The 22,029-nt window shown below is 31.8% G+C and overlaps 3 protein-coding genes across 4 annotated transcripts; 1 reads left to right on the top strand and 2 right to left on the bottom strand.

The window, feature by feature from the left end:
• Window positions 1-2,292: 2,292 nt before the first annotated feature.
• Window positions 2,293-6,374, bottom strand: LOC109801171 (aluminum-activated malate transporter 12). Its single transcript, XM_020362178.3, has 6 exons — window positions 5,874-6,374; window positions 5,395-5,535; window positions 4,999-5,271; window positions 3,460-3,581; window positions 3,211-3,354; window positions 2,293-3,042 (listed from the first exon to the last, which is right to left on the bottom strand). Exons 1-6 carry the CDS (start codon window positions 6,181-6,183, stop codon window positions 2,419-2,421), a joined length of 1,614 nt encoding a protein of 537 aa, XP_020217767.1. The 5' UTR covers window positions 6,184-6,374; the 3' UTR covers window positions 2,293-2,418.
• Window positions 6,375-9,379: 3,005 nt separating this feature from the next.
• On the bottom strand, window positions 9,380-12,950 carry LOC109800742 (MND1-interacting protein 1). Its single transcript, XM_020361597.3, has 3 exons — window positions 12,811-12,950; window positions 11,215-12,724; window positions 9,380-10,190 (listed from the first exon to the last, which is right to left on the bottom strand). The coding sequence occupies exons 2-3, from the start codon at window positions 12,712-12,714 to the stop codon at window positions 9,675-9,677; spliced, it is 2,016 nt and encodes a 671-aa protein (XP_020217186.1). The 5' UTR covers window positions 12,715-12,724; window positions 12,811-12,950; the 3' UTR covers window positions 9,380-9,674.
• A 3,259-nt stretch (window positions 12,951-16,209) lies between these two features.
• On the top strand, window positions 16,210-19,509 carry LOC109801551 (protein LOL1). 2 transcript variants are annotated; one of them, XM_029271953.2, is made up of 6 exons: window positions 16,210-16,399; window positions 16,506-16,653; window positions 17,141-17,254; window positions 17,587-17,700; window positions 17,856-17,965; window positions 18,797-19,509. In XM_029271953.2, exons 2-6 carry the CDS (start codon window positions 16,587-16,589, stop codon window positions 18,803-18,805), a joined length of 414 nt encoding a protein of 137 aa, XP_029127786.1. In that variant the 5' UTR covers window positions 16,210-16,399; window positions 16,506-16,586; the 3' UTR covers window positions 18,806-19,509. The 2 variants fall into 2 exon arrangements, with proteins under 2 accessions (XP_029127786.1, XP_020218239.1); XM_020362650.3 differs by having other exon boundaries at window positions 16,216-16,399; window positions 18,815-19,501.
• Window positions 19,510-22,029: the final 2,520 nt, after the last annotated feature.

Genomic DNA, 22,029 nt, shown 5'->3' with positions numbered 1-22,029 from the left:
TGGAACATGGTATGTGCCACGCTCGGTTGGGCTGGTGGATGCATTATGCAGGCCTGCCCGCTCCAAGTTAGGAGTCGAGCAATGGGACTTGGGCGAAGGCCCGGGTCTCCCTGTTCCTAAAGTGGAGGGCACAGCGTGAGGCTGGCTTCACAGAGCAGCGATTACCTCCCTCTCCTCCCAGTGGAGGGATAACAGGCCTCTGCTCCCTCAGCCCACTATAACCGGGTGTGCCATACTCCTGAACCATCTCTTTTTTAAAATTATTAAGATATCCTCCATGCTAAAGTTTTTCCTATATAGATGATCGTATTTTTTTTAAAGCAAACGAGTCTTATTAATAGGAAGGAAAGACTAGTCTTAGCATATGACATGCCACAGATCAGCTAAAAGGTTTTATAAATGCATACAAAACTATCAAGAAAGAGCCCGATACATAAAACCAAACCCAGTAAAGTGATTAAATTCAACTGTCTTTGTTAGTCTTTTATATATAATCATATAATCGAAACTTTATTAATATACTCAAATAATTCAACCATCTACTACTTATACTGAATCTTATGGGTCTAAATAAATAGCCTCCTTTAAGAACAAGTCTTGAGAACTTAACGGACAAAATATAATTCATTTTTTAATTTGTTCTTCTCCAAACCTTGACAGTTGAAAGTCCAGGTATTTCCACCTGATTTATTATCCCAAGTGGGCAGGCTTCCAAAGAATTTAATAATGAAAAGCACCACTGTGACATTGTCTAGGGAATATGAAACTTACTAAGTTGGTAATATATTTTCAAATGAAAAAGTTTTAGGGGTATTCTGGTGAAAATAAACTTCAACGTCATTTCTTTACATCTATAAAGAAGAAAAGACAAAGCTAAAGTGTTGCCAAACAATAGGTCAAAAACCAAAAAGAAGGAAATGCAGATTGTCAAAAGATACCTAGTAAATACTTTTTCTTTTACCAAATATCTCCGTAGATATAATTGTGAAACTGAACTTAGGTTATAGTTAGGCAAAATACCCCCTAGGGTAAGAATGACATAAAACTAGTGTGATAAAGTATTCAAAATCCGAGATTCTATTTATAACCAACTGTAGTTTAATATAATGAACTGTGATTGTTTCATTGTTTTCACTTAGGATGCTTTCTTAGTTTGAAATTGATAATTAAACTCGATAGTTTTATATGTTGAGTCGTGAGCTAAATATGCAATATCCCACTAATCTTAGTAGACAACTAGAGGAAGGGGATTCTGAATTTAAAATGGTAGGGGAGTGAGAGCATTGATAGGATATCCATGTTTGCTGTTGTTTCTATTCCCTCACTGTCCATATTTTGAGAATGCAACTTGCAAATGGAAAGATCCAAGTTATAGGCACTTGGGCAGAGTAATACTCATGAGTTGCATGTGGAGCTGCACATTGATGAGCTCACAAGCTTCCAGGGAAGCTGCCACCTAAAAAAGATGTCTTTAGAAATTTGCAAATTGTACCACACGTTCTTCTCCATCTTGGCAAGAATCTCTATAAATAAGGCTCACTCATGTATGACTTTGCAACTTTTTCTTAAGGCCTAAATTTGAAAACTCCTATAAATGGAAAATTATCCTTTACTACATCCAAAGCACCCACCACTATGACTCCATTGATCCGGTCTATATTATATATGTGGCTTTTTCCTTACTAACCAATTGCTTTTAGGTTTTATGTGGCTGTATGAAGAAAATTTTCCTTTACCATTATGTTCCACTTGTGAAAAGCATCCTCGATGAAAGTTAATATATAGTAGACACTGGTAGTGGTAGTTTATATTTCTTGGTGAATCTTTCTAGTGGAAGATGAGAAAATGGCATATTAGATAGTCTTGGTTATTTAATATTTATGCACAAAATATTAGACAAAAACAACAATCATGAAAGTCAAAAGGGTAGTATTCTTTGTTCTTTATGCATTTATTTGTGGTATAAGCTTTCGGTTTAGACTGCAAAATAAATCTATTTCTTCCTTAGTAACCTAGACTCATCACCAAAAAGGTTCTCTTGTCCATCATCATAATAAGACAATTACAATCTAGACTTTGCTTGCTGTAAATTATCAAATTGTGAGCCCCTGGCAGCGTATATTAGATAACAAGCCGCGTAGAGAAAGGTTTTCTATTATCAATACGGGCATTGCAGAGGAACATCTTGAGAGTCATGCCATCAACAGTTAAACGGTGAATGCATCCATGCATAATGCATTTTATAACCTGAAATATATCATCATCCTGAGAAACATCCCTACCGACAGTATATCAAAAGTCTCAAACATATTCAAATATATTAATCATATTCAGTATTCATCACCATAATTCATCAAATAACAGATTAATTATCCATATCCATGAAATAATGCAGCATCTAAGGGCTCTTTCTCTCTCTTAGTCCACTCCGTGAGAAGGCAAATGGTTCTGGAACACGTCAACTCGAGGCTCGTCACAAGTGACAACAACCTCATCACCAGGTATGAACTCCTTAAAGCATGCTAATCTCCCCAGTTCCTCAACCTCCTCTATGACAAGGTCCAGTTTAGCCACGGTTTCCACAAGCAACGATGCAAAAGCAGCAAAAGGAAGAGCCTCAGAGAACTCAAGGCTAGTGATAGCAATTTTACTCAACTGTGGCCTTAAAGACTTGCGTTCTGATTCCTTTGTCTGTTCAGTGGAAACCCTTTTTGTTTTCCATTCTAGCAATGCTGAAGAATCAGTTTTAACACTTGATAGTGAGCTTTTTCCATGTCTTTCTTGACCAACTTGTTCAGCAGCTATTTTGAGCATGTTGGTGGCTTGGCTGTGCCTGTGTTTGGGGCCTAAGAAGAGGCGAGGTTGAGATTTTATGGCAGTGTTGAGGTCCTGAAGGGCTTCATGGAGATGATCAGAGAGGATTTCTGGGGAGCAATGGCGGCGATTCCTTATGCTGTTGGAAAGTTCTATCAGTACTTTTGATACCTCTGCTGCAAGCCGAATGCAAGGGTCCTTGAACATGGCTCTCACAGATCGTGGTGTCTAACAAATGAAAGTGTACGAATCATAGTGTTAGTGTGATTAAAAAATATCCAGTTGCACCAACTATTTGACATCATAGATAATCTATAACATAACATACTATGCTGTTGCAGCAATTGTTCAAGTTCTTTAGCTTCAAATAGATGATAAAAATTTATGAAGCTTTACCTGAATTTCAGTTCTCAAACAGCCATGTAAGGCTACCACAGTATAACCAAATTGACGAAGAACAGCTCCAACTTTGACATATTGCTGCCATGGAAATCTGTGACAGTATCTTGAATGCCTTGGCTCCCAACTTGCATGCAATGCCTGCCCAATTCAAAATAGAAGATCTATTTGAGTGTTTCATTGAATTCGAAGGGAATGAATGTATTGAAATGAACTTATCGGTACATGACTCACTCAATGCCTTACCAGTGTTTCATCAATGGATTTTGAATCCAAAACAGCCTTATAACCTTTGTATATTGGATCATCAGACAGTTTCATATTTCCGGTGCCTTCAATTTCTCCGTAAAAGTACTCATTCACACAAGCTGCAACATTTTAATTACATTCACAGTGTTAATCTATAGTAATATTAAAATTTATCTACTTTTAGTATTTGGTCAAATCAAGTTACATTCTAAAAGTACATCATTTATATCTGTTATATTTATAATCATAAACACTACAGCGCTGACCCATCTAATAGATTTTCGAGTATAAAATATTAGTTATTTATATTAAATTTTATTAATTTTATAATATTTTTATAAATACTAAAAGAAGTAATACAAATTAAAAGAAGGATATTTTAGAGAAGATTTCATTAAATGAGATAAAAATGGTTAAAATTTATTTATATTTAAAAATAAAAAAGTGTGTTATTTTATTTTTTGTTATAATAAAGAACACAGAATGTTCACTATAATGACAAATCTAGTTTTATAAGGTAAGAAACTTTATGACACCCTTTGGCATCCACAATTAGAGGTGTCAAAATTGAAATTTTACAAAAAATTTTATTTTTAAGTTTGAAAAAGATCAGGCCAATTTAATCAGGCTAGCCCAATGAAATTTGGCCCAACTATCAAACATCTTTGATTTTGTTTTTCTTTTAAAATACATATAAGATAAGAAATGGTTCAATTTGACTGATTCCATACATAAGTTAAGCTAACAAAAATGCAATCCATATAAAAATTGGGTCAAGTGCCAACCTACTTCTAACCCCATAGTTTGTTGGACCAAGTTAGGTAAATTGTCTCCAACAAATATAATAAGTATGTATATGTACATACATGTATATATGTCAGAATTTGTTGATATTAGGTGTTAAAGTTAGTAAAATTACACATTTAATAAATTTTTGTAAAATGTAAATTAAATAAATTTAACTTTTAAATTATGTAATTTTATGTTTATGTCAAATTTTACATAATTTAACTTTTTATATATGTTATCTAATAATAAATACTTACATATTTTAAATATTATATTACAAAACTGTCACCGCATCTTTTTAACGTCGGAGTATTTTTTGTCCGACGAGAATCTAGTGACATAAATTTCATGTTTTGTACTAGTGTACATTAAAATAAGTGATGCAGTGGAACTATTATATTTTGTTTATGAAATCTTGTTATATGATTTAAAAAGTTAGTAAATACATCAAATACAACAGTTAAGTTGAGTGAGTTAAATTTACATTTTACAAGCAATTATTAAAAAATATAATTATACTATTTTTAACACTTAATGTCAAAAGATACCAACCACACACACATATATATATATATATATATATATATATATATATATATATATATTTAAAGAGAAAATGGATATTTTAAAATGAAGATAAAGATCATCAAATGTAGGTATCAGATATGTGCTCAACAAAGATATAACATGACACGAGATTCTTTTCTAAAGTCTATGCTTGGTTGACTATATTAGGTGTTTGTATACCTTCTATAGATTTGGCAAGGCCATCAAGCTTGTAAACTGTGGAATTATGGAGGTCTTCTCCGGACCAATTTGGAAATACCAGTAGACTCATCAGAAGGCAAACTGCACAGCCTATGGCAATGGTGTATACACGGTCATGTGCAATCTTCAAGACATTATCAACCCGATAACTCGACACAGCGATCAGGTTGAAAGTCAAGAGAAATATAACTAGACCATAGTCATAATTCTTCTTTATGTACGGAATAAACCTCATATATGTAGCTAGAGCTCCTGCAATAACAAATTTAGTTCAAGACTAATATTTAGTCATCATCACGAGTTTGTCAATTTAATTAAGTCTTAATTTTATTACTTGACTGACTTCTTATAAATTTGTAAAGCATATTTATCAACCTATAAAAAAAACTGCAGCTCCGATGATAATAGCTTGACAGACTCGGCCAGATGCATGTCCAATATACCCAACAAGAAATGCCAATAATCCTGCTAACAGTGTCCCCAATCCTCTATTGAGCCCTTTGCATAACGTTGCCCCTGAAACCAAATAAAAGTATTAAGGTCATCCAACACATGTCATGCATCAAGCACATGATACACATGAAGAGAAATGCTAGCTAACACTCTTTATTATTAGTCGAAACTTATTAGAAATAACAAATTTTGTAGGGCCGTATTTTATTTAATAGGTTTTTCTCTTGATTTAGTGATAAAACACATTGAAACTTATGATTTCTAAGTAATAGTAGAAAGAACATTAATAAGAGAATGTTAGAAAGAATCTTGCTAGCACTTTTGTACTTCGGAAATGTATCAAATGCAAGAGTGATTAATTTTGATCATGTATGCATTTTATATTTAAGAGAATCACTTGCCTGCAGTGAATTCCAACACAACCACAACTGTCATGACTGCCCATATAGCACTTTGCCCAATCCCCTTGAAAAGTGGCTCCAACAAATACAACATAGAAACAAGAGTTAGAGACAAACCCACTTTGAATGCATGGATGACCCTTCTTGGGTCTTCACGTCCCACCTTCCATGTAGTATGCCAAGCCTTACAAGGAATTCTCCTCATCCTCTCACCTAAAACATGCACACGTTTCTTCCAGTTCCCACTCACCATGCAATTCTCATTCTCTTCCATTGCCATTTCTTGGCCAGCATAAACTTTGGGAACCATTTCTTAACTAATCAAGGTGCAGAAAATTGTAGTGAGGGTGCAACAAGTTAGCAGGCTTCTAAGGTGGTGTTTCAAATTTCATGAGCCACAACACAAGAAATAGTTTTAAAAAGGGGAAAAGGAACTGATATTTTTGTCATTTTGTGTGTTAATGGGGAGTCTAGATGTATCAAAAGAGAGCCCCAATTTTGTCCATTACGCAAGTGTGAACTTTATAAGGCGGGTGAAAGGTTGAAGCTGGCAATGTCATTTCTACGTTCACGTGCATTCCATTAAAGTGACAATGCTTTAAATTGAGTGTCTCTCTCAAGTCTTAAAAGTTAACAAAGAAGAGAACTCCAATTATACTAGCACTATTTTTTGTGGTGATTGGTTCCATGTCACCTTGGTGATTGTATTTTCTGACTATTTTTTTTATGAGGGCCAAAAATTATGAGGGATCGTGCAAACCATAAAAAATCGGCAAAGAATGCTTCGAATTTTCCTCACCCAACAGTTAAAATGATATCTAGAAATACTTGATTTTGTAGTTGAATATCGTGAAGGTGACTAGTTGTACCGACCAAGTGACGTACATAAAAGTACAATGCAGATCATATTAATTAGCACAGATGCTCAATTACTGCTCTAGTGTTGGTACAATACTTGTTTGCAAATTCCAGTTTGCAACTGCGCCTCGCTCTAGAAACCACCAGTTTAGTAGTTGAGGGGTTGAATAATTTACATTAGTACTCGAGGATTTGAATAAATTATATGAAGTCATAAAGCTTAAATACAATATATCAATATTTAGTATTATTCTTTAATTAAAATTGAAGTTTTATCCAGATAAGTTGATATTCAATGAAATCTTTTCTTAAGCATATTTTCAAATTAAAATTTTAATTCTGATAAGAAAACAATATATATATTAGTGTTCTTAAGTTATATCCTAATAATAGTAATAAATAAATAAACTGCTCTGGTTGACCTAACTCTAACCGATGGAGGGAATCATATTTGTTTGACAAAGCAGGTAGTGCGTGGAATTCTTCATTGGCCTGGTTGAGAGTTTCATTTGCATTAAAGAGTGCTGCTGCCAGCTGCAACATGGCAAGTGTGCAAATGATACTGTGATATATTATGGCATAGTCCAAAGGTGGTGTTGACTCCTTTGGTTTCACGGGAATGCAACCAATAATAGCCATAATATGGGAAGAACCGTGTGAACTGTTCTATTTCATATATTAACGTACCTTCTTTTTTTTAATCTAAATCATAAATGTGAATGCTGTTGTCCTCAAACAGCTGGGGTTGATTTCTTTCTTCTTTTTTCTTTTTGTTTTGTTATATTAGTAAGCGGTTGTCTCGTGCATTTCCAACTTCTCCATATCCGTTTGAAGCTGAGATTTCAACATGTGGCTCCACAAACAAATTGCCATTTGTATTTTCAATTTTATGCATATTAGAAACTAAGCTTTAATTAAATTGAGATAATTTGTGTCGCTATCAGTCATACATCAACCTTAACAACTGAATCGGTTGAGAGGGTTTCGATCGTTTTTTTCCACTTTGGTGTGGAAAAAAATTATCAAAAATTAAATCAGCCTTGCGCACTACTTACATAACCCATCAAAACTTATAGTCAACAAAATATAAGCATCAACATTTTAATCCTAATTTAGCCCAACCCAGTGTATACTGTCAGACCTAAAGTTGGTAGAATTGAATCTGCATAATCATTTTTAAAATAAAGAAATTTAATTCACTCAAAACAAAAAGGAGAATCAAAATTGTTAGTTAGTTTCCAAGTGATATCAGACTCAATTTTTTTAATCAAGATCTTAAGTTCAAATTTTGTGTATAAAAAAATAATATAAAAATAATATAAAAAAAAAAAAAAAATTGTACATAATAATAAAGAGAGCAAAAGTCAAATTTTATTCTATTAATTTTATATCATCACATCAAAATATAATTTTCTATATCTTTTCACTGATCTTTCTTATTGTAGTATCGTCAACAACTATCCATGATCTCTAATGTTTAAGTAATATATCAAATTTATTTAATTTAGCAATTATTTTTAACTTACTAACTACAAAATATGAATATATCATGTTTTCATTTTTAACCCAAATATTAAGAAAATATTTAGTGGGAAAAGGATTTATAAATACTCCTTCAGTATAAACAACTTGAGAGATGCAAAAACATAATAGATAACTAATTGATATGATTAGTGATGTTGATACAAAATAAAATGATAAACAAGAATACTTCCTCCGAACTTATATAGAAGTAAAAAATGCTTAAAATTTTTTGATTTAAACAAAAGCAAATTTCAAACAAATGAATTTTATTTAATTTCTTAATCCAAAAATATTTTTAAGATAATAAATGAGAACATTATTTACAAGAAATTTGATTAAAAATATTTTAATAAATATAATATATATTTTATATAAAGTCATAAAGATTAAATGCATCTAATTACCTTTCTAAATCTTTGTAAAATTGGTTTTTTTTCTTCTTATAAATAGGTCTAATTAGAATATTGATTATCACTTAAATGTTTGAAAATATTAGATATCTAAAGAATAGCCTCATACCTTGTATAAACCTATATATAAGCAAAAAAACAATGCTCAATTTTTTAAATTAAAATATAAACAAATTTCAGTTAAATCAATTTCATTTAATGCTCTTAATCCAAATACTTTAAAAATAATAAATGAGAGCATTATTTATTATAAGTGTAGTTAACTATATTTTAAAAAATGTATATATTTTATTTGAAAACGTGAAAATCAAATATGTTTAATTAAGTTTCTTCATCTGTATGAAATTACCTTTTTTCCCTTTATATATATAAGTCCAATGAGAGTACTCAATAAATGAAATAAAGCGGAAACCAAGAAAATTAAACTAGAGGAACAAAATACTGTGTACCTTAATAAATTTTCTACATTTTATAAGATTGAGGGGGTGAAAATCATATGCTACTTAATTCTTAGACTCGTGCCCAGGAACCATAACTGAATATTATTAAGGAATCAACACATTAAGTGCATGTTTGGAATAGATTTTAAATCATAGATCCTAGGTTCTCGTCTTGAATGCAAAATACGCAAAAGCAAAAGCTATGTAGCTTCAGTTGAGACGCGAAAAATCACACCAGAGACGCAGATGCAAACACGCTATACAGTATACAGTATTGAATTAAAACGAAACATTTGTTGCATTAACAACTCAAAAGTCTTTAATCATCCTTCAATCCTATATTTTTTTTAATTCTTGATCAGTGCTTTCAGAACACTTGTTAGTATTTGCCTATTTCTTATTTTCAAGCTAACAACAGATTTTCAGACATTTAAAAGATACAGAAGAACATAGCTTTAATGTGATATATCCCTCATTATGCTCACACCCCACAGCAGTGTGAGATTAAGGATAAAGAAACTCCAGAGACTGCAAAGAAATGAGAAAGTTCATAGCTTACAAATGAAAGACTACGAACTTGCCCCAAATATACGGATTTTCTGTTCGATTGGAACCCTGCAACATGGACAAACGGCTTTGCCCTTTCTCCCATATTCTTTACAGCAACTAGCACACATAACTTGGTGCGCACATGGCAAGAAAATTGCGGAAACTTCATCTTTTCCACATATAATGCACTGTCTATAACCGTTGACTTCTCCTGAAAAATCCTTCACGTCATCTAATTCTTGCAGAAGCTTAGCAATTGTCTCTCTCTGGGGCTCTGCATCCTTAGACTCACTTGTAGGCAGAGTGCTTGACTGGTGATGCAAATTAGCAGACCGTGCAGATGCTTTAAGACGTGAAATCTCCTGCTCAAGCCTTAGAAGATCATCCTTACGACGCTGGAAATCTATCTCTATCTTCAGGCGTAAAGCCTTAAGGGTTCTTTTATTATCAGCTTCAACTGCTTCCTTTGAACGGCGTTCCTCTTCAATTAGTGCTAAGGCTTCCTCCTTTGCCTTTAGCTCTTCTGTCCTCATTACCTGTCATAATATTATGCAGAATAAATGATTCATAAAATAAGTTCAGGAAAAAGAAAGGAAGATACACACATATGCACTGATACAGAGATAGTTTTATTTATAAAGCAAGTTCAGTAAAGGAAGCACCAATGAGCAGAAAATTAAGAAAGCACCAGACAGAACTTCCCTTTGCATAGCTAAGAGATTGAATGGTAAGAAAGTTGTAATGAATTCAATGCTGACAAAATTGTATCATTCTAATTGATCTGACTGCGAGCAACTGATAGAAAATTCAGATATAACCATGATGAATATTTATACGATTCACTTTCCAGTTTATGAATCAGAAGACACCAAAAATGTATGTATTTAGGATCAACATGGACTGAAAGACATGATTTCTTCACACATCCACTGACAGGTGTATATACATAATTACATACACAGATATACCTGATAATTGAGACCAATTTTCTAATTAAGGTGAGCATGTCCAAAATATTTGTTGAATTGGTGAATGCATTCAAGTGAAATCACTTCAATTTTAATTTATTTCAAACACTTAATAACAGAAAATGTGCATAACCTAAAACACGATGCAAATGTATATGCATTTATAAACATGCAAAGAAGCATAGGCATACACAAAATGCATGACATGAGAGCAATTCAAAGCACCCTGCAAGGATAGTAGGTGTCATGCTGTGTCTTACACATGTCCAAAGCCAATTGTGCCCCCATTGAACAAAGCTCCTCTTCTGCACTTTCCAACATTCACATGGTACATACACAATTAAAAGTTCTAATGTATGAAATGGACTCAAAAGAAAAGGCACAACACTTTTATCTTATTCAAGTCCCTAACGGTAAATACTATGCTAAACCAGTAATATACAAACACAAGCCCAATAAGTATAAGACATGTAAGGTTTCAAAATCACTCCAGAGTTAGATATATTTAATCATTCATGCAAAAAATGTTCAAAGTAGGCCACATCCATGTCTAATCTAGAAACATGTTATTTTTGTTATGAAATGAACAAACCTCAGCTTCTTGAGCACACTGTTTAGTCTGAGCCAATTCTTCTTGTATCTCCAATATCTTCTGTTTTTCATATGAAATATCCTGTTGTATCTTAGCTTTCTGTTTTTCCCAAGCCAGAAGCTTCTTTAAGCATTTTTTCTCCCTTTTTGCCACTTGCAAGCAGTTTGCGACTGATTCTGATGCACTTAATTTACAAGCCTCTAACTCAGCTTTGATTTCAGCTTTCTCCATCTCAAGTTCTCTGACAGCTGCATTTGCTTGGTCCACTTGACCACTAACCTTTTTCAAGGCATCCTCCAATTCTGAGAGTCTAGTCACAGTTGGGTCGTCAAGCACCAACTCTGTCTCTTTCTCAGTCAACTTTTTATTCTCCTCTCTTTCCATCTTGGACATTTTCAGCTCAATCAGATCATTGCTTAGCTTTCTTGCCGCTTGGATTGCCTTCTCATGAGCCCAATCTTTTCGCTCCTTGACCTGTTTCTTAAGATCCTTTATCTGATGCATTAGAGTGACTATCACCTCCTCCTTCTCATCTTCTGCTACAAACTCCAAATTCTCATCAATATCAATCTTTAGCTCAAGAAATTTACTCAGCACAGTGTTCATGTCATCTTGGTCATTCAGATCTTGAGAGTCACTAGCCTGCTCACCAGGGACTACAGTTTCAGAAACAGATGAAGAATCCATCTTTGAAACGGTGCTATTGCCAGGAAAGGTAAAATCCTTTTGGGAATTCAACTGTTTTAGTTTAGTCCTATAACCAGCAGCAAACATTGCAACATTTCTTTTCAACAAGGACTTCATGCCAGGAGTAAGATCAAGTCTTTTTGGGAATTCAATCTCTCTCTGTAACTGTATAGTCATCTCATTGCCACAAAATAACCCGTTCAAAGGAAAACTCGAGCCTCCCTCATTCCCAAATTCAGTTAAAGGAGGAGGACGCTGGTTTGCAGCAGGAACTTGGATGCCGCTTGCCTTTACCACATGAAATTTGCTCATGAGGAGACACCACATAGCATCACCTTTACTCAAATCGGACCTCACCTCTTGCAACAAAGACACGAGGCTCTGCAGAGAGTACTCTTCGAGCTGCTTCAAATCAGAGAAAGCAGACTTTAACTCATTCGCGTCCAAGTCTACCTTATCCAAACAAGCCAAGGTGTTGTGCAGCACGTTTGTTGCCAAATCATTGGCACCATAACAATGTCCATTATGCAGAACAGCTTTCACGGCAACATCCTCATTGTGCCCCATAGCGACGAGCCTCGACACAGTATTTTTATATATAATTTTGATATATTTCAATGCAATATCTTTCAAATGTTCCTCATTGCAGAGGACCCAACTTGACGGGTCAGCATTAGGGTTTGGAACGGGATTGGGACCCTTGTCAGAATAGTATCTATAAGGCACCATCCATTTCTTGTTCAAATTAGAGGAATCTTGTTTCACCATACGAGTTTTCCGATTTGCTCGATGAATTTTACTAGCGTAAGGCATATTGTTATTCCTATCAATTGTGTGAATCACTTTAAAACGTGCATGCAGAAAATGAAGATAAATATAATAAAATTAAAAAAGTATAAAGATACTCACAGATACGATCGAACGAAATATTATGTTGGGTTGAAAACAGAGAACAATGGAAATGGTGGAAATGAGAGTGACAGTGATGAGTTCAGTGTTTATTAATTTCAGCCCAGTGAAGTTAGTAGCCACCGCTCGATTTCATTTGGGGTTTCATAAATTTATAGCTTTCTCTATGTGGGCCCTCGTCCTCGTAAAATTTGGGCCCATCCTTTTCCCTCATCCAAGCTTCAGGCCCAACATGTATTTTGGTAATATTTGTTTCATATAACTTTCTTTTATACTTATACTGTAATAATGTGTTGAATGGACAGTGATTAAGGTTTCAAACAACCCCAATATTTGTGATAATAAGGGTAATATTCTAATCCTACAAAGTACAAAGCCATTCAGAAAATATATTTTTGGGAGAAAATGGTTAAAAGTACAGGTTTGTGGTCCTTTTTCAATGTTAAGCTCTTATCCATGCATGCTTCTCTCGCTTTCTTGTCTCTTTAAGGCCATTAACAATACTATACTTTTCCCCCCTCTCGTATATATGCATATCGTACTTTATTTTATTCTTCCATAGTCTACACCTCATAAATTTCCTTTCCTTTCCTATCTATTATTCTTATATAACTTTCATCTACCTTCAAAGATTATATACCCACTTTAACACACACTTTTTTCAATAATAATTAACAAGAACACATTGCTTGAGCTTCATTTCTTCACAATGTCAGTGCAATTCGTTTAAATTCAAAGAATCTCACAGGATTTGAACGAATTATGACAAGAGAGGGTTAGGAATACATTTTCTAAAATATTCTTCGTAATATGTTTCTTTATTGGTTTATATTGATTAAGTATTGTAAATTATTAGTGATATTTATTAAATAATGAGTTAGATGCACGCAATTTTCTATTTTTAATATATTTTGGTCAATAATAATAGGTGTGTAAGAAAAAAAAATGTTTTAAAGAAAGTGACACTATAAGCTTTCTTGAGATAAATGAATCATGCTTGAAGTTTGATAACCTTATATATATTGTGAAGAGTAATAGTTTTTATTATTAACTAAAATTTATTGAAATTATAAAATATTACAAAAATTATTAAATAAGAAGTTATATATATTTTTATTTTTAATAATTTTAATCAATAAATAAAATATATTCAAAATAATATATTAGAAAACATATTACTAATAATTTTCGTACTTCAACGTTGAATGTCATTCACTTGTTCATAGGGTAGAAGATAAAATAACCAGAATCAAATGTGTCATTCTGCTTGAACTTGAAATAGATTTTTGATCAATTCACTATAGTTTGCAGCCTAATAACATCTTTTTTATTAAGTAAATTTATTTATTAGAGGAGCGTTGACAATTCTTTTCATCTCAGTCACTCGATACTTCATAATTATATATTTTGTATCAATCTAATTAATTCGAATTAAGTTGAGTAGATCCATTAAAGAAGTATTATTAAATAAGTTAAAACTTTTACTACTTAAATTAGTAAAAATTGGTTAATAATAACAATTTATTTATAAATAAAAATATTTTTTTTGCTTTAAACCTTGTTATTTAATTTATTTCTTAAGAAAAATAAGAGTGTATCATTATTTTTTTAAAATTTATTTTATCATTTAGTAGATGTTAAATTTATTAATAGAACGAGACAATATTACTAAAATAAAAACAATTAAATTTATGCTCCAGTTTTTACATTAAAGGCATTACTCATTTTTAGTTTATGGGAAATTTTAAACTAAATATTGGAAAAGAAAATGGTTAATAGCCAAGGGAGAATGACTCTTGAAATCTTGCAATCCACGTAAATGAAAGTAAAATTATTTAATTTAATTCTATTATTTTTTAATAATATTTAATGTTGTTCTTACCTCTAAATTATAACTAATGATGTTAATAAAATTAAGTAAAATAATAATATTGAACATTTTTTTAAAAAAATTAGAAAATTAAATTGAACATTTTAAAAATAATGAAATCAAATTAGGTATTTTAAATAATTAAATTTGCTCATCTAGTTTACAAAACATGTTTAATATTACCTTCTATCAAATTTCATTAGTGTCAATTTGAATAAAAGGATAATATTGGATATATTTTAAAAAAATTATAAGATCAAATTGAGCTATTTAAAATAATGAGACTAAATTGAATATTAAAAATAAATAGAGGGACCAAAAGTATAATTTGAACTAAATTTTATTGTTCTCCTTTTCAAATTAAAAGAAGAACAAAAAATATTTTATACACTAATGATTTAAGATTTTGCCTTAAATTAGTCTAACTCAACCAAAAAAATAAGTAAAGTCTAACTAAGGATAATAATAATAAAGTTTGAATTTAAAGTCTTGTATATATTAGTATTAAAAAAAATTATTGTTTTATCCACTTCAAAACCTCGTTATTATTATTTTCTATCTTGTTTTGTGTAACTCCAAATTCAATAGTGTATATTCAAAATTAATTACTAAAAGTGTTAAGAGTTTTTTTTTCTCTTTTTTTAATGTAGAATGATATTATGATGATCTTAAGCATTTATCTTCATTTTCACCACTATTCTGATTGTTCAATGTTAAGAGTTGTCCATAAAATAAATTGATCCTAATAAAATCATTTACATCAAAATAAACCAAAACATAATACACATTAATCTTTCAATATCAAAGTAGATGATTTTTAAAATAAAAAAAGATAGCATAATATAAATATTTTTGAAAAAAAGAAAGAAAGAGAGAAATTGGGATTTATTCTTTATCACAAAATGACTGAAGGGACCACAATTTTAGACTAAGTGGCCCATGGTTTTTATTTCTCATATTGTACCACCAAATTAGAAATTCCGAGGGAGAATGGATAGGTTGTATTTGCATTCCTCTCCTCGTGTTTGCACACAAAACCAAAAGTTTAAGGTGGTCTATTGCAGGCTCAGTATTATAGTCCACATGGCACATGTTAATGTAAAATTTTAAAAATACTAAAATAATTTACTAATCAATTAATATTAACGGAATAGGTAATACAAAACACAGATGAAATCTTGAAAGAGGAATCTAAAGAGAAGTAGGACTTACGTTCCTTTGTCACGTTAAGCTTGATATTAAGGTGGAAATAACAATAAGACCAAGAAATAGTGACTACTCTTACAATTATATTAAGTATTAAAATAAATGTTTTTGACATGTAACAATTCTTTTTGATTCGAACAAAATTGCTTACAACGAAATATACATGAAATTTTTTATTTTAAAAAAAAAAACTTTGCTTTTATCTTTGGCAAAAGTCAAAACATTTGTTTTTCTTCAATATGCTCAGTGTACTTTTTCTCTCTCTTTCTCTCTCTTGATTTCATCTGTAACAAGTTGTCAAGGGCGTGTGTTTGCCCCACGCCAACTTGGGAGTTGGGACACTATTCTATTTAATTTAATTTTATTCGTGGAGAGAGGGTCTTAACTCTTCTCTTCTTCTTATGCTTCATTCATGTTGCTTAATGCATGGTTTCCTAAGGGGAACAAAGCTTGTCATTTGCCTCTTACTTTTTCCTGTTTGCAAATTTATTTGCTCTCACTCTGTTTCTACTGGTATTAGTGCCAAATTAGAATTCATTTTCCATGCCTTTTTATGCCACCATCATATTTCATGTGCATCACTTTTTCCCCTTATTAAATCCTTTTCAAAATTTTCCAGGAGTTGTTCAAATTGGAGAAAGAGTTTTATTCTCTACGTAGAGTTTGGTAGATAAAGATAACATTTTTGAGAATTGAGATAATGCCAGTTCCACTTGCCCCTTACCCGACACCCCTTCCACCAGCTCCATATGCGCCTCCACCAAATGGTATCTTCATTATTCTCTCCTTCTTTGCTTATTATTCATGTTGCTTATTATTCTCTCCTTCATTATCCATTAATAGGAAAAATCCAATGTCCAATTTGAACATGTATGAATTGGAGGGAACAAGTTATTGTTTCTTTAGAATGGCTCACGGATATAAAATGTCACCTAAAGGGAAGGGAGAATGGAAAACTTTACTTTCTCAAATGGTGGATTAAACATGAAGATGTTGTGTTCAGTGAAATTCCTTTCAGATTCTTGATATGTTTGGAATGGTGATAAATTGGTTAGAATCTAGATATAACTTTTCAAGTAAAATATTCTCTGTTTTAGTCCAATTTCTCTGCTGGCTAGGCTTGCCATTTGAAAATTGGACCTATATTAATGACAGGATGAATGATAGAACCTCTGTTGTGCTAGAAAAGGGGGAAGAAATAATCATTTTCTTTAAACTTGTAATTAACATGTCAAAACCTTCCTTGGTAACCAGGTGCACAGAGTCAACTTGTCTGTTCTTGGTGTAGAAATCTTCTGCTCTATCCAGTTGGAGCCACCTCTGTGTGCTGTGCTGTTTGCAATGCAGTCACAACAGTACCACCTCCTGGTACACCGCAGTTTCTCACTCTAATTCTTGTTAGGACAAAACTTAGTTAGGGTACCATAGATATAGATATAGTTAGTGTTGTTCTCAAATTAAAATTTGAATTTTATTTTAATAATATGTGTAAATGTAAATTAATCAAGTCAACATTCAATGTAAATAATTATTATTAAAATGAATTTATAATTTTAATTGGAGAACACACAACTCTATTTATGGTACTGTACTTAAACTTTGTCTTTCTTGTTATTAAGAAGTTCAACTTGTTACATATTCCATTCTTTTAGATCAACCAAATATAAGGAAGATGAAATCATAATCATTTATTTGCATAGGCATTGAAATGGCCCAGTTAGTTTGTGGAGGTTGTCACACTTTCCTCATGTACATCCGTGGAGCCACAAGTGTGCAATGTTCTTGTTGTCACACGATCAATCTAGCCTTGGAAGGTATTGAACCACTAACTGCCTAATGAACTTTAAAACTTTTGTGTGTGTTGTGTTTGTGGTATATACATATTCAAGAAGATATGGACATAGTTTCTTTTGCGAGTTAAATTGTGGTCATTTGAGTGACTACTTTGTATGTGTGAACATTGCAACAGCAAATCAGGTGGCACATGTTAACTGTGGGAACTGTAAGATGCTACTCATGTACCAATATGGAGCAAGATCCGTTAAATGTGCAGTATGCAGTTTTGTAACATCAGTTGAGGTCAGTACAATCTCTTGTTTGTCTACTCTGTAGATTTCTGTTAACATGAGTCACAACTTGATAGTGAAAGGATCCTCATAAATGTTTATTTAAGAAGAGCACATACTTTTCCCCCTTTCCATTTGGAAGGACAGGGATAGATTTGTTGAAAGAGAAATTAACGTTTAATCTTAGACAAAAATATGATTTGTTTTTAATATGTTACTAAGGTCTTATTCAGATAAGCTTCTACGTAAAAAATAAAAAGGTAAAATAGATTTAACTTTTCTGCAAATTAAAGCTAGTGCTCATGCACCTTAGTTTTTGTAGAAGATAAATGAAAAATGTTTCTGTAAAAATTATGTGCATAACTTGATTTTAACTTTGTAAAAAGCCCAATTCACTTTACTTTTTTTTTAAATACATATAGAGAAATTTATGTAAATATGAACTGAATGAAACTACAGTACAAAAGGTATAAAAAAAAATTTAATTATTAACTGATCAATAAATGTTTTTTATATTATTAAGATATTATTATTTACTTCTTTAGTTAATATTTTATACAGTATTGGGAGGATTAGTAAGAATAAAAGAATATAAAATTCTTAAGTTTTCATATTAATATGATTGATTGAATGTATGCAATGTGACAATTGTGTGATACTTTCAGAAGTACTTTTTATTATAGCAACTGCGTATTGTTATGCATTTTTTTTTCTCAGCCAACTTTGCATGAAGTTTTCTTGTACAAAATAAATTTCATACCTGAATGTGAAAAAATCTTTTACATGGGGTAAGAATAATTTGAACTGTATTCTAAATTTCTAATACGTACATTGTTTACGCTAGTGTTACTGAATGATGCAGGTCTCAACAAGCACTACTGAGCAGAAATTCAACACCTAATCCTACTGTAAAATTCGTTACAGACATCGCAAGAATCGCAACCTTGGTTTTAATAGTTTAGTATCGCCCTTGAGGAACAACTAGTGCATATGAAAAGGCAGGGAAAATTCTCTTCACGTGTACAGCTATTTTTCTCTTGAGTGAAGTAATTAAATAATTTTGGTATTATTGGTGTACCATGTAATGCCTTATTTGTAAGCCTCAAAATTAAGGAATCAGTCTTGCCCCTACAATGTTAGTGACACTTTATAGTTCTTCAATAAATAAATATAAAAAAAAAGTTATTTGGAATAACTATTTATGATAAGATGATTGATTTTGAGTGCTTTTGAGAATTGGCATCTTTAGATAATTTTATTTTCCCTTGCTTCTAGTTTTCTGCCTCTTGAATCAACCAAAGGTCGTCCAAGTCCAAGTACAGTTGTCGAATCTAGGCTTTCGAACGAAACATTGGATGGGTTGATAAGTGATAAATTCAACTAGAAAACATCCAAATATGAAGTAATAATAGATATTTAAAATATGAAAGTATGATTAGATATAAGATTGAAGTGATTTTAATAATTTATTTATCGAAATATTTCTTTATTTTACAATGGCAGTTATAACGACTTACTACCTAAACTTCAATTATCCAAAAAAAAAAAATGAATACTTTATTACTATTAAACCAATTCTACTAATTTATTTACATGTCACGTTAATACATATACAAAGATAAATGTGACATGTATCAGTACAGAGGTCATTGTACTTGTTGATAAATAGAGAAAATAAAAGGATGAAAGAAAAAATATATATAAGAGTAAATTTGTCGTAAAAACACTTTTTAAGCTAATAAACAAAATACTTATTAAGGTAGTCTTTATTAGTATAACTTGTAGACGAAGAAAACTTCATTAAAGTTGTCTTTATTAGTAGAACTTTTGTTTAATAAAAATTAAATTGTCAATAAAAAGATAAATCTAAATGATATAATGCATTATGTGAGTGATATAATATATTAATATTTAAATTTTCTACGCTAACAAATTGTTTTGTGTGTATTATATTATTAGTATAGACTTGCAATTATCTAAACTAGCAGGTTAATTCTTATTAGATAAATATTATCCTAGTATAGGTAGATAAGTAAAGTTTGATTTTAAATATATAATATTCTTTTAGTGTCAGATTGGTGATAATATATTTATAGCAAAAATATACTTTTTATCCTTTATATTATTTATTAGATTCAATTTAGTCACACTTTAATTAATTGAATCAATTTAGTCTTACATTTTTAAAATGTATCTCAATGTCTAATTTTTCATCTCTTCCGTTTAAATACTTAATGGATATAACACGTGTCATGTCACATGGCTAGACAACATGACATGTAGCATTACACGTGATATGATGACATGACACGTGGCATGATATTTGTCAAATATGTTAAAGGCATCTCCAATAGAAGAAATCATTTGAGTTGTTTCATGCATTGAAAAATGAAAAAAGTGGTCCCTAGTGTGCCATGTCAGCATTAAGCAACTCAAACAGAAATTTACTCTAATGGTAAAAAACTTTAAGAAATTCAACTTTTAGAATTTTTTTTCAAATCATTTATGAACCAAATTAAAATTTTTATTAAAAAGGACAATTGCACTACAATAAAAGAAAATAAATTATGAGAAAAAATACACAATAAGTAGATATTAAAAATAAAATAAAGCAATAGTAAATACATCAACATTATACGAAATTAATTTTCATCATTATTATTTCCAAAATGTTTCCAAGTATGTTTAATAAGATCTGCTTGAAGTTGGCGGTGTATTCGTTTGTCATGAACGTCTGCTCTCCTTTAAAGGTATGTTGTTCTAAAATTGGGATGAGCACCTATAGATATTTCAGATCTTGACATGTCATCATCTACACCATCATAATTAATATAATTTTGATAGGTGTCTCGCTCGTCCTCGACAATCATGTTATGCAATATGATACATGCATAAATTATATTTTTCATTATTGCAGCATCCCAAAAACGTGCCGGACCTCGTATGATTGCAAATCGAGATTGAAGCACTCCAAATGCACGTTCTACATCATTTCTCGTTGATTCTTGTCGTTGGGCAAATAATTTCCATTTTCCCCCCTGTGGCATGGAGATGGTCTTAACAAATGTAGCAAAGTCTGGATATATGTCATCTGCTAGATAGTAACCCATATTATATTGCATTCTATTCACGGTGTATTGCACTGTCGGAGCAGTTCCTAAAAGAACTTCGTTAAATACAGTAGATGCATTTAACACAATAATATCATTATTCGAACCTGCAGTCCAAAAAATGCATGCCAAATCCACAAGTCTTGTGATGCAACAACTTCAAGAATGATTGTTGGATTGGCATGATCACCTCGACAAAATTGACCTTTCCACGCAACTGGACAATTCTTCCATTCCTAATGCATACAGTCAATTGAACCTAGCATTCCAGGAAACCCACGTGCCTCTCCCATCCGTAGTAGTCGTTGAATGTCTTCGTTATTAGGGCGTCTCAGATACTCACCCCTAAATATTTCACAAATTCCTTTCACGAATCTTTGTAAGCATTCCACTGTAGTGGTTTCACTAATTCTAATATACTCGTCCAGAAAATCAGCAGGTATCCCATAAGCCAACAGGTATCACTAATTCTTCGTCGGTGTTGTCGGGTAGTTCCTCATCTATGAATTGATCCAAAAGATCATCTAAATTGATGTTTGGATCATCTAAATTGTTGTTTCGATCCATCACGTATCAATCTAAAAATCGAAGAAGAATAGATGGGGATTTTGTGTGAGAGAAGATGTGAGAATAAGTAGGATTAGATGACAAAGTCTACATATAAATGGTTTTACAACGGCTAGTTTTATAACGGCTAGTTTTACAACGGCTAGTTTTATAACGGTTAGTTTCATAACAACACAATTTGAATTACAATAATAAAAGAAATTAAAACTCAAATACTTCCCTAAACCCTAAAAGAAATTAAAACCCATATTGTTGTTTAAGATAGTTACAATACTTTTCATGAGCTTCACGTTGAGTCTCATTCATGGTGGAAGTATCCTTCATTATGGTTTCATATGCCAAACGTCTTTCTTGTGCCTCCTTCAACTCAATTAGTTTTGATGCATAGACATTTTTCTCC

Source organism: Cajanus cajan, chromosome 11, assembly GCF_000230855.2.
Source record: "Cajanus cajan strain Asha chromosome 11, NIPB_CcT2T_4, whole genome shotgun sequence".
Taxonomy (NCBI): domain Eukaryota; kingdom Viridiplantae; phylum Streptophyta; class Magnoliopsida; order Fabales; family Fabaceae; genus Cajanus; species Cajanus cajan.
Note: the sequence above shows the minus strand (reverse complement) of the source record. Positions and strands in the feature narration are given on the sequence as shown.